The 15,356-nt window shown below is 35.1% G+C and overlaps 1 protein-coding gene across 1 annotated transcript in view; it reads right to left on the bottom strand.

Moving 5' to 3' along the window:
* The window catches only part of LOC113226945 (ATP-binding cassette sub-family G member 1), a 90,544-nt gene that overhangs the window by 20,449 nt on the left and 54,739 nt on the right, over nucleotides 1-15,356 (bottom strand). The window contains exons 3-6 of the mRNA XM_026459761.1: nucleotides 14,582-14,699; nucleotides 11,838-12,030; nucleotides 10,847-10,992; nucleotides 7,088-7,326 (exon numbers count right to left, since the gene is read on the bottom strand). Of these exons, the coding sequence (XP_026315546.1) occupies nucleotides 7,088-7,326; nucleotides 10,847-10,992; nucleotides 11,838-12,030; nucleotides 14,582-14,699 (696 nt within the window). The remainder of the gene's footprint in view (nucleotides 1-7,087; nucleotides 7,327-10,846; nucleotides 10,993-11,837; nucleotides 12,031-14,581; nucleotides 14,700-15,356) is intronic.

Below are 15,356 nucleotides of genomic sequence, written 5' to 3'. Positions count from 1 at the left end.
AATCACATTTGTAAAATTAGCAAAAAGGTGTTAAGTGTTATGACATTTTTTTTGCAATCTAAACTTTGTACTACAATTTGCAATAAACAGAAATGGAGTTTTTGTCACAAATTCTCATTTATTTTAGGAATTATAGTAATAAATCACAGCCATTCATTATTTCTGAGGGGACATGCGCAATTTGTAAAGGAGATCCGCCAAAATGACCCCAGGCCCGGCGCCAAAATAATGTAACTCAGTTTTTAGAGTAAAAATAGCAATAATATTATATAGTTTCGGTATTGCTAAATTCACATGCTAACATAGTTTTATTGCCTGTTGAATTTTCATAGGCGCTTTATGAAAAATTCTATTTATTACAGAAGCGTCGTCCTTTTTAGTTCATTAACATTGTAATAAATAATTATGGCATATAAGCATGTATATCAATCATATTATTATTATTAAATGAAACTCAACTCACTACAGAAGAGGCCAACAAATCACGACTAATAACCATGTGTCGTTGGGTTGTAGAAACTGTGAATGGCAAGTTTAAAAATAGCTTTAAAATCTTCCGCAACAGAATGTTTAACAATACCTTGACGAAAACATTCACAGATTTCAAAATAGCAGCGGCTTTGATAAACTGCTTTCAGGAGCCTTACGAAGACAGTAGATTTACTGATGATTTTATTGCATCAATAAACCGCAACATACATAAAACAAATCTGTTGGCCGCGTATGTTTTAGAAAACAACTTGAACAGGCAAAGAGCATCATTTACTAGATTGGACGCAAACAATCCAGAAGTATCAGATTTTCCGAAGCTGACGTACGAAGATCTGATAAAATTCGCTATAGGCACATATCACCTCAAAATAGCACGTTCGTACTGCAGCGAACACACGAAGAGAACTGGCGTATATGAAATCGAGGTTTACAGACACTCAGAACAAATAGATATAATAAATGATCGAGTTATAAGGTCACAGTCGCATACAAACAACGTACTGATTCGCTGCAGAATTAATTCACGTCATGTCAGATCAAAAACTTATTATACCTATTTGTTATTTAATACTGCGGTTTTTGGAATCGAGGCAGTGTAAGAACATTACTGTTCCTGTTATCACGGGAACAGAACACTGGGAAGTTGCGCCCATGTAATAAGCGTCATGTACTATTTGGGTTGGGCTAGACACAATGAACGTGATTTAGACCACCCAGCTCTAGGCTTAGATTTTGTATTAGTTGATTTAGAAAACTAAGTCCATCAAACATATATTCTGTCGAGAAAATGAAAATATATATTATTTTATAACCATACTAAGTGTTTTATTTTACACATAGTTTCGAACATCTAATTTATTTTTTCATAGTTCACAGTACAGTACATACATGCTTATATGCCATAATGACTAATTACAAGATTAATGAACTAAAAATGACGACGTTTCTCTAAAAAATATAATTTTACAAAGAGCCCCTATTAAAATTCAACGGGCAAAAAGACAATGTTAGCATGTGAATTTAGCAATACCGAAACTATATAATATTTTTGCTATTTTTACTCTAAAAATTGAGTTACATTATTTTGGCGCCGGGCCTGGGGTAATTTTGTATGGGATTTGGCGGATCTCCTTTAGCAAAAAGGTGTTGTTATGACATGTTTTTTTGCAATCTAAACCTTGTACTATAATTTGTAATAAACAAAAAGGGAGTTTTTGACACAAATTCTCATTTATCACATATTTAGGAATTATAGTAATAAATCACAGCCATGAATTATTTTTGTTGTGACATGCGCAAAAATTTCCATTTTATAAATAATTTTTAGAACAAACTATCAAAATACACGAAAATATCTTTAGGCGCCATTTTCTCAACGATGATCGTGTTGGGTGACACGTTATTGCTTGTCAGCATCCACTGTAGATGTAATATCGCAAATGACCACCCCAGTGGCCTAACGGTTTGCCATTTTATTCTGTCATTTTGTACGCTAACAAACGCTAAAATTTAATAAATACCGTGACACGAATTTCTCGAGCATATTCATTAAATTTACATAATTATTACGTTTTTTACTAGTAGTATTTACTAAAGGTTACATTAAAGGTTTTTGTCTCTACATACTTAATCTCGTAGTATTTCAAAAAATTGCACTTAAAAGCTTAAAGGAACAGAGGTTATAAACATTAAGTGAAAACTTTTTATAAGATAATAAACTTATTGTTGTGAAGAAATCAATTCCGCAAAATTCCGTTGGCTCGAACACGTCGAAAGGATGCCAGCTCATGGGCTGTGAAAAGGGTCTCTACTACATGAGACGAAATGAAAAAAAAACACATCCACGCCCTGCGCGCAGATACCTGGGAGGAGATCGCACAAGATAGGGCGCGCTGGCGCCAACTCATAACGGAGGCCAAGACCTACTTCGGATCGCTGAGCCAGCGGAGTAATTATCTAAGTAAGTATATTATCGTGTCATTTATAAATGTCATTTGTCATCAATTCTCATGATGTTTTCCTACTTTAATTTGTCTGAAAAAAAAGTTTAAGATTACTATTTCTTTCTTCCGTTGTTTCAAATAAAAAAAATGAAGTATAGTTCGGAACGAGACGTTACTAATATCTCACGTAGAATAATTACATAATAAACAATAGACAAGACAAACTTGGATTTTGAATTTGTAGACATGCAGTTACGGCTAGCTGCCAAAACGTACTCGTAAGGTGTAAATATTGATATGCGATCTCTTCAGTATTCACGAGTACGTTCACAATTTGAAATATGGTTGGGCCATTTCGTTACGCCCTGTATATTAGATAGTGTATATGGTATTCATACATACATAAACATTTTGCTTTTTACGGTCACGACCTACAATAGACCATTGAAGTAATAACGGTAGGTCTCACTAGGCCAAGGTATTTGCCTGTTGTAGTACTCCAATAGAAATTTGAAGAAACACCAACCTTATTCCAAGAAAATAAGTTGCAAACTAGCAATAGACTTCGATAATCGATTGTATAGTTTTGTAAATAGTAGAATACATAATGTACTAATGTAATTTAGTTTCTCACTTTGAATAGGCATTTCGTAGTAGTACAGTCCAGGCGTTTACCGCAAAAGGCTATAAGTATATCTAATGATTAAAAAACATTTAATCATGTTAAGCTTTTACATGAGGATGATCTGTGAGCACATCCTCTCGTTTTGAGAATTTTGATAGGATTGATGATGGAACGAACCAACGGCAATGTAAGAATAGTGGACGGAAAAAGGAATTCGAGAACGATTCAAAATTATAACAGTAAGTGGCCAGTAACCAGTAAGGAGGGTGATAAAAAGGTGGGACGACGATGAAGGCGGTCAGCATTATTCTTAAAATATGCTTCATATCCGCATAACGAACTGATTTGACTTAGTTTTCACTTTTAAGTTTAATTCTCTTATTCAGTATTCTTTCAAAGGATATATATGTAAATATATTAAGTATAAAGAAAGAGAATAATAATGTTCAACAATTATGTTATACAAATTAAGAATTTAGAACCCGAGTAATATTGAAAATTCAATATTAAAAGGCAACCCGACAAACTATAAATGTTGTTATCGGGTTTTAAATTACAGAAGGCAAACTACTTGCAGTTAATAATGTCACTTTGAAAAATAATGTTGCCAAGTGATTATGCTGAACTAGCTGAAACAGAATCATTTAAAGGTTAAAGATTCTTTACTAATCTGCATAAAAATATTTTATTTACATTTATTCTCTTCCTATTCTCTAATTTTTTATTGGTTTATTAATACACAAATTATTAAAAAGCGTCAGTCAGCGAAGTCGAAATATTAAGACATTATTTTTATTTCACGAAAAACTTGTAATAATTCCTAAGGCGATTATCACACTGCACCGCGCCCCGCGACAGAGCGCGGAGCTGCGTTTTTTAACGTTGTACTGAAGTACCTCAGTTTGTATGAATAACACGCGCCGCCGAACACACTGACAACGCTACTCGCGCGCGCGCGGTTTTACCGCGCCCCTGCGCGGAGGGGCGCGGCGAATCGCAGGGTATGGCACACTGCGCTCCGCACTACCGCGCAGATTTTTAAGCTTAAGGAACTGAACATGTGTTCAGTTTTCTACAATAGATCTCCACGTCGATAAATTTATATTTGCTATAGAAAATCGACGAAGTTTATCTTCATATTTTCTTAAGATTTAAGAAGTTGAAATTATTCATTGTAATGAAGTTGAAATTATCCATTTATCGATCTGGTTCGTAAAAAGGAATGTATCCAATATTTTCGATGTCTTTTTATTTGAGTAAACAAAAACCAAGTAGACTTACTGTTACTGTTATACTAACTGCAGCGTCCTGAATGAGTTCTGTATTATTAACCATTCTTGTCAAAGAAGGATTTCGGCTACTTATACAATCACTACGACGATCAACTGCGAAAAAAGTACTTTAAGTGACGCCATTTCCATTTCCAGCTTAAATTTAGTTTTTTTAAACATAGGAAATATTTCAGTAGCAGTAGATCTCCTTCTAAAAGAGTGAAGTTCGTCCAATCCCGTAAATACTCCCACTTTACCTTTTTCTGCCTCCAGGCACCAATGCTCACTTTACTGGGTTCGGTTTTGACGTATACGGATGCTGGTGAAATTACAGGTACATAGGGCTTTAACAGGCGCAGTGGCAGTGTCCCTAAGATCTTTGCGATTTAAAAGTCTGAGTGGCACCGCAACTGCTATGGATAGGCGTGTCGCTTAACATTCATTTGCCTGCCATGTATAAAAAAAAACACCAGGGCGCACGTGCTAGTCCCGTCACTTGGTTTTATAAAACAAAATATGACATAAGAGCTGCTCTGATGATGGTAATGGCAGACAGATGGAAGGAATTCCTCAACAGTGTACAGCAGCTATTTTGTGTTTGGGCTCAAATAATTCGTTTTGACGAGGACTTACATTATGCATTTCAGTTATCGTTGATTAAACCACGGTAACGAACAGCAAAAGCGGATGTACGAACATTTGAGGTCGTTTTTTCCTTAAAAAAAGTTATAATATTTTTAGGAAATAATAATGAGAAATACGAGTATAAAGGCACCTTGAAAACCAGGATGTATCATCTTAGTCTGCAGTTTTGGATTTTCTTCGTGGGATTATAGAGATAACCTGTAAATTTATGATAGAGGAATAAAAATGTTGTATTTATGTAAATGAATGTAAATCATAAAAAAAACCAGTCATAATGTTACAAAAACTGTACCCATATCAATTTACTTTTTTTTTATGAATACTAATAAATTTGTTGTTACCTTATCTAATGCACACTAATTCCTATTATTACACGAGAATAAAGTTTTTTTTAAATCAAATTCATAAAATATGCAGCTTTATTACGCAAGCTTTTGACTATAAAGTCGTCTACATATATTTGTAATGGGCATCATCTGGTATAGCCAGTTATTAATTATAATAGTTAATACGCTCAGATAACTCGGTTAAACAGTTTGCCAAATTTTAAAAGTAAACCAATTTAGTCGAAATGCTAAATTACGATCAAATGACTGGCAATGACAACCTTTTGGTGTCAAAATAAACCCTCGTGATGTGACTGTTGTTAAAAATGACCGTCAACCAGGAGTAGGAATAGAAATTGATGAATTTTTAAAGGTGGTGCAAAATAGAACACGAAATATTTTCTATTTTGCACTACCGGGTTATAACCCTATGTACAGGGTGGAAATTGGTAATGCCACCTGGAGGGAAAGTACTCGAAATACTGGAGATAGATATCCTATAGGTAGGAGATAGAAATCCTATGCGAGTGTAAACGAGTTGAAGGCTGAGGTTCAGAATACGATTTGTAATACAATTCATCACAACACGTTATTAAAAGTTACTCAAAATGAGTTCGTTAAAAGATTAAATTTGTGTATCCAAGAAAATGGGCTCACTTCGAGCAACTAATTAGTTGGATTACCATTTTTTTCGTTTTATTAAAATACGTTAAGATTTCATGGTTTTTTTTTTTTTTCATTTAATTAACCAATTTTTTGTGAGAGAGATTTTATTCTTATAATTAACCCTATCGATCGATCCATTAAAAGTGCAGGGTGCATTTTTTTTCAGATTAAAGCGGGTTCGATTCCCGCGCGTTGCTAGAAATTTTCGAAAATCTATGAATGCAGTTTTATTTCTTTTAAAAAATAAAGGACTGTTTCCTTTAAGTAAAAATTTCTATCTCCAGTATTTAGAGTACTTTCCCTCCAGGTGGCATTACAAATTTCCACCCTGTATACCAATGTTCCATTTTCTACTCGTTGAAATGTATATTATTAAATTGTTATTTACAAGTATTATGACTAATTAGTTATATTTCAAAATTCGTAAATTGAAATGGTTTTATATAAATGGTTGTAGTAAGCAAGTAAAAGTGACATTATTTAAAGCTTACTGTCAAGTCTTCTACGCGTGTAATCTATGGGCCAGCTTTACGCAGAGAGCTATAAGCGTCCTTCGAGTACAATATAATAACGGGTTCAGGATGCTGATGGGGCTGCCGCGGGCCTGCGGTGCCTCGGGTATGTTTGCGCAAGCTAGACTAGATGACTTTTATGCCATTATGCGCAAAAAGACTGCCTCGATGCTCTGCAGGCTGCGGGCCAGCCCCAACTCCATTCTGAACATTATGGCGGCGAGGTATGACTCGCCATGCATGCGCCACTTTGCCCAGGTGCTGATCAGCAGGAGATAATTTTTCTGTTGGTCAGACACTAATTGTTTAGATGTAAGTTTGTGCACTAACATAGATATAAGAATTCTATTGTTACTAACAAATTTGGACCAATGTAGTCTGTGAATTTAAATTTAATAAAAAAAATAAATAAAATAATAAAAAGTAACCTTGTGCACCACACATCAGTACTTGCATACCTACCTACCCATGACGTAAAAAATATTACCTTTTCTTCGACACAGCAATTTTAGCAATAATTTTATTTTAAATATTGTATGTTTTGTGTTAAAAAATAAAATATTTTTATTTTGTACATTTATTTAAATAGGTGAGAAAAACAACTTACAAAAATCAGCAGGATTATGGTAAGCTGGACACCGCAACCCAGCATTCTGTAGAGCTGGCAAAAGATTTACTCTGGCGCCTTTGAATAGAGTCTGTCCCTGTGCTAAGCAGTAAATAGAGTCTATCTTCTCGAAGAGTAACGCTGATGGCTGATGGATCGTGGCCACCAGAGTTCGTCCACCTCTTGCTAAACTGTTGAGAAGTGCGATCAGAGATGTTGAGGCGGATGAGTCCAGGCCACTGAAAATAAATACGGTATTGAAACACGATTCAAAAGAATTTATTACTCTATAAAGTCTTAATAATAGTTAGCCTATATATAGTCGTACTGCTGGGCATAGACCTCCTCTCACAATGGAAGGTTGGGCTACAGTTCCCAGGCGGATTGAAAAATTCACACACCTCATTAAATTGTTTTGCTGATGTTTGTCGGTTTCTTTACTATGTTTTCTTCAAAAAGCTCATGGTATATTTCAAATTGAATGTCATACATAAATTCCGAAAAACTCGCAGAGGTGCAAGCACAGATTCGGACCTACGACCCTCTACTTGAGAGACAGTAGGTCAAACCGTTTAATTACCACGGCCATATAGTCTTATTATATAATTCTAATATATTCACTATTACAAAATAGATACACCTTGCACTCTTTTTCATACAGTTAATATCGATGAAGTATTAATCCTATGCATTAGTTTTAAACGTTATTTGTTTATAGGATTGACTTTACGTCATCCGGGAAATGTAGATGTACGCCGTGTTATAATTTTGAATCCACATACAGATTTTATAATAATTTGATTGAGAAATTACCATTGTACCATTGTGTTTTCTTATATAGTACCAGCAAAATCGACATTACCACCTTAAGGATTCTTTTTCCGTGCAGGAAATGGCAACTTACTTGTTTTTATATAAGTATTTTTATTACAAACAAGAGGTTTTCACAAAAATAGAGTCAATAAAACAAGGAACGGTACTATATTTAACACTATTACACTACACACTACTACTATTTTCGAACATGCCAGGCTTCGATTTTGTTGATAGTACATAACATCAATTATTCTAACTGTCATTAAGTGAATTTTGATGTAACTTAAAAGTGAAAAATTAATGTCGGCAGAAGTAGAATACATTCATCATTATTTTATTGCATAATTATATCTCATTCATCATTTCTCATTGATATGCTGTAAAGTCTAAGTTTTTACAACAGTAGTAAAAGATTTGGAACAAAATAATCAACGATTAAGTAGTTACAAGGAAGATTAATACTTAATAATCTAGGATCACACTCCATAAATATAAGTAACACACATAATAATTATGTATCGATAAAAGTGCAATTGAGTGCTGTTTTCATGACTGTACGCTAATAGTACTTGATGTTATTGCATAATGATATTGTAAGTAGATTTATTTATACTGACTCATACCATAGTACAATAAGATAAGCAATGTAACTCCACACGGATGTTACAGCGCCTATGTATGCATGCATGCCTGATACGGGTACACATTCGCATAATTTAGCGGTGCGCTCGCGGTGCATAGTGCGGGTCGTCTCACGCGCCATTTATGTCACATGCACACAAAAATGTCCGTACTTTTTACCGTATTGCTTCAATAATATTTTTTTTATGATACCAAGTAACGGGTTAAACAAGTCGTGTGCCTGATGGTAAGCGACACGGCTGTCCATAACAATTGCAGTGCCACTTAGAGCTTTAAAACACAAAGATTAGGGGGCATTGCCACTGCACTCGTCACCCTGAGACATAAGTTGACAAGTCCCATATGCCTGTAGATTCACCAGCACCCTGGCCGCAGAAATAGCTAACATGGCAGTACTTCCCTGGACGTTCTTGGCAAAGTCTTTCATAAGAGTCTTTCACAAGAAGCTCTACTGCTACTGAACACTTTGTGACAAAAAGTAGCCAATGTCCTTCTTCTAGGTCTCACTTACCTCTATATACCAAATTTCGTCAAAATTGGTTCACCGGTTTAGACGTGAAACCGTAACAGTTACTTTTGCAGTATAAATATACTTAATATTGTCATAGTAAAGTAGTAAAAGAAAATGTTTTTAAGAGACTTGAGTCCATACTAGTGTGTGTTAATATATGTGACAGACCTCCAGGCTCCCACTTATTAGTCATACTGACTGCTATGTACAATCTTTCGACGTATGATTTCGAGACTACTGCCGTCACTTGTTTCGAAGTCTCCACAATACGTATATTACTAACTAACTAATGAATTATGTAACTTAATTAATAGAAACACAAATTGCTATTTACTTGTTCGTAAAAATTAATGCTTATCGCTATTGGCCATGATCGTACGTTTAGTAAGTTATACTTCTCAGAACGTGATAATGTGTATCATCGTGTTCGCACTATATTTCTGATAATAATAATATTTATTTCCATAAATACAAATAACAGAAACACTACAAAATTTATATTTTTAGGTTCCGTTGAAAACCAGCGTCATAGGCTGTGGCTTTAGCTGAATGAGATCCTTTTGTATACGCCACAGCCGCACACATATCACTATAGTATTAAGTTATACAGTAAAATGCGTAAAAAGTAAAATGTGTGTACAGTAAAAGGTACTTACAAGATAATTATTTCATACGGCAATCGATTATTTCAGTCTTTTCCTAACAGTAGAGCAGAAAGTGCAGACAAGTGAAGTACATTCTCAACAGGAGGTAAAAAAGATCCGTTCAAATGAAAAAAAAGTGGAAAAAAGTGAGATAAAATACATAGTAATATTTATATTTAAATAAATAAGAATTAGACAAAAAGTAACAATTATATTAACAGCTTGATTCAACATTAAAATAAATCGAAATTGCATTTTTCGCTTTTGTGTCAAAACAGCAATATTTTAAAATTGCGTCAATTTAAAACTTTCTAAATGAAGTTTATGGAATTTACAAGAACACAAAATAAACCATGAATAACTTAACACCTCTGTGATAATATTCAATTAAAAGAAATTAATGACAAAATTGGTAGCCGACTAATTCATTAGACTTAATTTAAAAAAGGTAATGATAAGTTCATTTCCTACCTACACTGCTGAAAAAACTTTGCATTATTTTGAGGATTTCACAGGTGTTCCACTGAATGTGCCGTGTTCAGTATTTTAATATGAAATTTTAACAGTGTACTGGATAACGGCACTAACAAGGGAATTCCTTGCACTATGAGGGCCAGAACAACGAAATTAACATTAGCAAACAGATCAGAACAAATTTAGAAAAAATTGTTACCTAACCTAGTAGATACAACTGGAGATAGAACGTGGGACCACCAAAGTCGAAGTCAAATAATCTTTATTTCACATTATATTCATTACACCTTCATATTGATTAAACTCTACTGCTTGTTCGTAAGACAGATTCGCCTGAGAAGAATGAATAAGAAACTATAGGAGTTGCACACATTTATCATTTATAATATTTATTTCAGATATGGATCGAAACAACATGCAAGAGCTTAATGGATCACTACAACGGATTTTTGTTATCCATGTACGTAGCAGCTTTAGAGTAAAGTTTTTATTTCACTATAGTTCTAAACCTCGTGTTTCGTAAACTTTAACTAAGAACCGGAATTTTATTAGGTAATACAAGCGTATACATTGCCTCATCTAGCTCTCATCTCCCCATCTAGCATCAGCAGTACTAGCCGCTGGGCCATCGAGGAGGCCAAAATTAAAGATAATTTTGAAATTTTGACTTACGTGGTGGGCTCATCCAGAAACAAAAGCGAGGGGTCCGACAGTAACTCTAAGGCAACGGCCAGTCGTCTCTTCTGACCACCTGACAAGTCCCTGCAGAGAGTTTGGGCTGTTCCGCTTAAGCCTAATAATGCTAAAATCTCGTATACCTGTGAAAAATGTAATAATTTTTTAGTGTATTATTAGAAGAGCACACAGAGTAAAATAATGGTCTAACCAATGAAGCAAAAAAATACCTGTAATATAAAATACCATTATACTGGTTAGATCAGTATCTACGGTTTTTTATCAGATCTATTATTTAGTGTGGTCAACCAAAATTCGTAAACAGTACCTACATTTGTGGAAATTGCACTGTTCGTCGTTAACAGGAAACTTCCAAATATTTTAAAAGCTTTTGATGGATTCTTGTATCGTGTATGTTTAAGGAGTCAATGGTTCATTATCAGCTCACTCGTGAACCAAAGCTCAACTTACATCGTCGCTGAAGGGAAAGAACTGACTTTTTGTGATCGTAATTTATGTCAACTGTCTAACGTATAAGCTAGATACGAGTCAAAAAACAGGTATGTTTCTTTAGAGAATTCGCGCGCAGTCTTGGGGATTCCCGCAGTTAACGTATCTAGTTCGTGTTACACAATTGAGATAAAGTTTATTATGCAATGTACCATTGTACAATATAATTTCGTTACTAAAATATGCTTCCATCCCGTTCTGCGGTAATGTAAATTAAGTCCTAGGGCTTCCAATGCGTATCATAATCACAGATTATTCAACGCCTGGCCGGCGCTTTCATTTCACCATTCGCACTCTGGCCAGTCATTTGGCTAAATGATTTCAAATTTGCATCACACAACACCACTTGATGTCATAGTACTTTTTACCATCTTTTGCGAAGAATTTTTATACATTGACTGATTCTGAATGTGAATTCGAAAAAAATATTGCTACTGTATTTACTTCCCGATAGCATTTACTTGTTTGCATGACTTACTTTCTCTTTCCTCTCATGGGCCGTGAAATCGGCCAGTTTAAGAGCAGCAGCAAGAGACATGCCTTCATGCACGGTCAAGTGCACGCGGAGGTCATCGTGCTGGCGAATGTAACGAGCTCCGCCACGGCCCGCCGCCTGGGAAGCGCACGCACACACACCGTTCACTGAAATCTCTCCTTTGGCGCCTCGTGTTCTGTTAACAAAAAGATGTCTCTTACTTTCACATTCGGCTTATTTGACTACTTTTTTTTTAATTAACTCCATCATCAAAAGAAGTTTCAGTCTTTATTGTGTTAATATTTTTTTTTGTTTTTCCGATGTTTTCTGTCAAGCAACTAATCATCATGTGCATTTTTTATGTTTATAAAAATAAGTGTTACCTTGTTCCTAATGACTTGTTAAGTGTACGTGTTATGGTTCTGAATCGTATGTTTTGAATCTGCGTTTTTATTTAAGTTTGTGCTGTACATATTTTGAAATTCATAGTTAATGTACAATTACTCTTTTTATAATTTATTTTGATGTTGGGTGAAGTTTTTTGTGAAGTTTTAAAATATGTTTTTGTGCGAGCCCATTTTTTATGAGAAAATAGAAGTGAATACATTTTGAAATCAACAAAATAAAAATTATTATTAGGTACCATGGATTAACATACACTTTGTACATTTTTCACATCCGGATAGGAGGAAACCACATTCTTCCACTTACAACGATCCTAATCAATTATTTATAACGATTTACATATCAAAAGCTTTTGATTTGAGCTGATAAGCGTTGCTCTGTTGTATCATAGTAAGTAAGTGATGCTAAAATTAATGAACTTGAGTAACAAATTCGACAAACGGCAGTCCAAAATTTACATTTCTGAATAAAGAATGTCTATCAAAAACATAAAATACTTCCGTCATTTTATAGGTACCTGGTAGAGCTCTTTGTGAAAGAGTTCGTCCAGGGAAGTACTGCCATCTTATCTATTTCTGCCGCCAAGCAGTATTGTGAACATTATTTCGGTCCGATTTTGAAGAGTAAAGGTCAGCACAAATCGGAGAACGGCAAGACAGAGGAAATCAAATTTATCAATCCATATTTTATGCGATTGCAATTGAAATAAGGTATAAATTTCAGTCCTCTGAGACGCAGCGACATGCTGCGATGCTCCGAGGTCGGTTTGCGCTGGCTCTATGGGTGCTGGTGAAACAGCGGAGGGGTACCTATACCTCTCAAAATGGTGGACTGCGAAATAGAAAGATATTTTCAATTCGTCTGTATTTTTTTGTGTGTAATTTACGCGTTACTCCGACATTTGTGAAGATATTTCGATGATTTTTTTTTGTCGGAAAAGGGGTACCTTCATAGTCCCACTCAAATGTGAATATTCCACCTCCAAGGGTGGGAAATTAGGGGATGAATCCGGTTTATTTAATTTCACCCAGTTTCCGCTAACCGATTTCAATAAAACTTGGCATATAGATGCAATTCCAATGAAAACGAAACAACGAAAACAGATAAGAAAACTTTTGAGATCGTTTATTTTTATAATAAAAGTTATGATTATTAGCTTTGAGTGCCTCTGCAGTCACGCGACTTGCTCGTCTAGTCACTTTAGTACCATGAGTCTAATAGCTAATTCCCTTCAGTGAACGCTACTTTTGCGTCTTTTAATTGCTGGAATTACCTCTGATTAAATAAGTAACTCTCTTTATTAAACAACGCATAGTCCAGAAATTTATAATTTTTATAAAATGTTAAGAATATTGTGTTTGTAATCAGAGATTGATGCCTAATTTTCGTGGCTATTTTTATTATTTACATAATAATTAATAAATTATTATTGTAATATTTCACGAACATACTACTCGAATATTTAAATAATAAACATTGCCATGGAAATTGGGCAAAAAACACTAACCTGAAAATGGCCTAATAAAGAGTCATTTTAGGGTAGAATAAGTGTGCACGTGACCTTCAACTCTTCTGATGTAATCAGAGCTTCGTGTGAATGTTCAGAATATCCACAACGTAGGAGTAATCCCCCAGGAATAGACGTAGGCGTCTAGTCCCTCGGTGATGGAAAGGTGAAGGCAGAATTAAATCGTGCAATTTCATCGCACCCTCTCCGTGATATATCCTGTAGAATACTGATAAGCAGGCAACTTTACGGGAATGTTCAAGGCTTTGCAGCTTCGCCTCAACTAAATCCGAGTCACCTTAAAGCCTCTTGACTCCGCCATCTTCCTTCTTTTCGAAGCAGTAGAGATCCTTGTGAAAGAGTTCGTCCAGGGAAGTACTGCCACCTTACCTATCTCTGCCACCAAACAGTAATGTCTGCATTACTGTGTTCCGGTTTTGAAGGGTAAGGATGCTGATCAAATTACAAGCACATGGGACTTGTCAACTTATGTCTCAGGGTGAAGGGCGCAGTGGCAGTGCCCCTCAAATCTTTGCGATTTAAAGGTCTGAGTAGCACTGCAACTGTTATGGACAAGCGTGTAGCTTACCATCAGGCGCACGATTTGTTCGTCCCGTCACTTGATATTACAAAAAATAAAAAACAAAAAAGTCTTGTATAACAGAAGTAAAATTAATCCTTCAAAGTATTCGTAAGTATCCGTTCTATGTAAGCACTATGGAATCATGAACCGCGAAGCCTACTTAACATCAAGTAGCCAAGTAGCTGTAAGTTTGCCCAACAATAATTTTTTTTTTATAGTAAAAACAAAAATTAAAAAATAAATGACACTCACGAATAGCCGGCCAGGATGTTAAGAAGTGTCGTCTTCCCAGCTCCTGAAGGGCCCATGATGGCCGTTAGCTCACCAGGCTTGAAACAACCGTCCACGCCTTTAAGAATTTCCTTTTGTTCTGCAACAAGGAATAAAAAGCAGATAAAGTATTATGGCCCAACTAGGTACAACACAGGAGTACGAAAGTTTAGATCTAGGTGAAGAAATAAAGTTATAACGTCTATCTGTAGTTCAGGAGTACAACACAGGAGTACGAAAGTTTAGATCTAGGTGAAGAAATAAAGTTATAACGTCTATCTGTAGTTCAGTAATAAAAATAAAATAATAATAATGTACCTAAGAATCACACCAATTGCCTATTCTCAATCGACGGAATCCCCTGTACTATGAGTACCAGAACAACAGAATTAATTCCGGGGCACTATCTAGAACACCCAGACCATAACCAGTTTAAAAAAATCCGTTTCATTAGTAACAATGGAAGCCCCGGTATGGCAACAGACGCTGGTTTGAGTCCACTCAGATCGAAGGAATTTTTCTTTGTGTTGTTCGATCTTTGCACCGATAATAAAATTATAATGGTTTTTTTATCACGTGACTTTTATCACTAACGTTAATTTTATCACAACAAGCTTTATTTAAAAAAAAACAGTTTTTCTATTAGTATTTGGCTCTGTTGCGTGTAATAAATTCATGATTGATAACTACGAATAATCGGAATACTACGACGTACTCGTTTTTAATACCTACAAATTAAATATAAAATTACAGTTTT

Source organism: Hyposmocoma kahamanoa, unplaced genomic scaffold (assembly GCF_003589595.1).
Source record: "Hyposmocoma kahamanoa isolate Upper Pololo Valley unplaced genomic scaffold, ASM358959v1 202, whole genome shotgun sequence".
Classification (NCBI taxonomy): Eukaryota; Metazoa; Arthropoda; class Insecta; order Lepidoptera; family Cosmopterigidae; genus Hyposmocoma; species Hyposmocoma kahamanoa.
The sequence above is the reverse complement of the archived record's forward strand: the minus strand, read 5'-3'. Positions and strand labels throughout refer to the sequence as shown.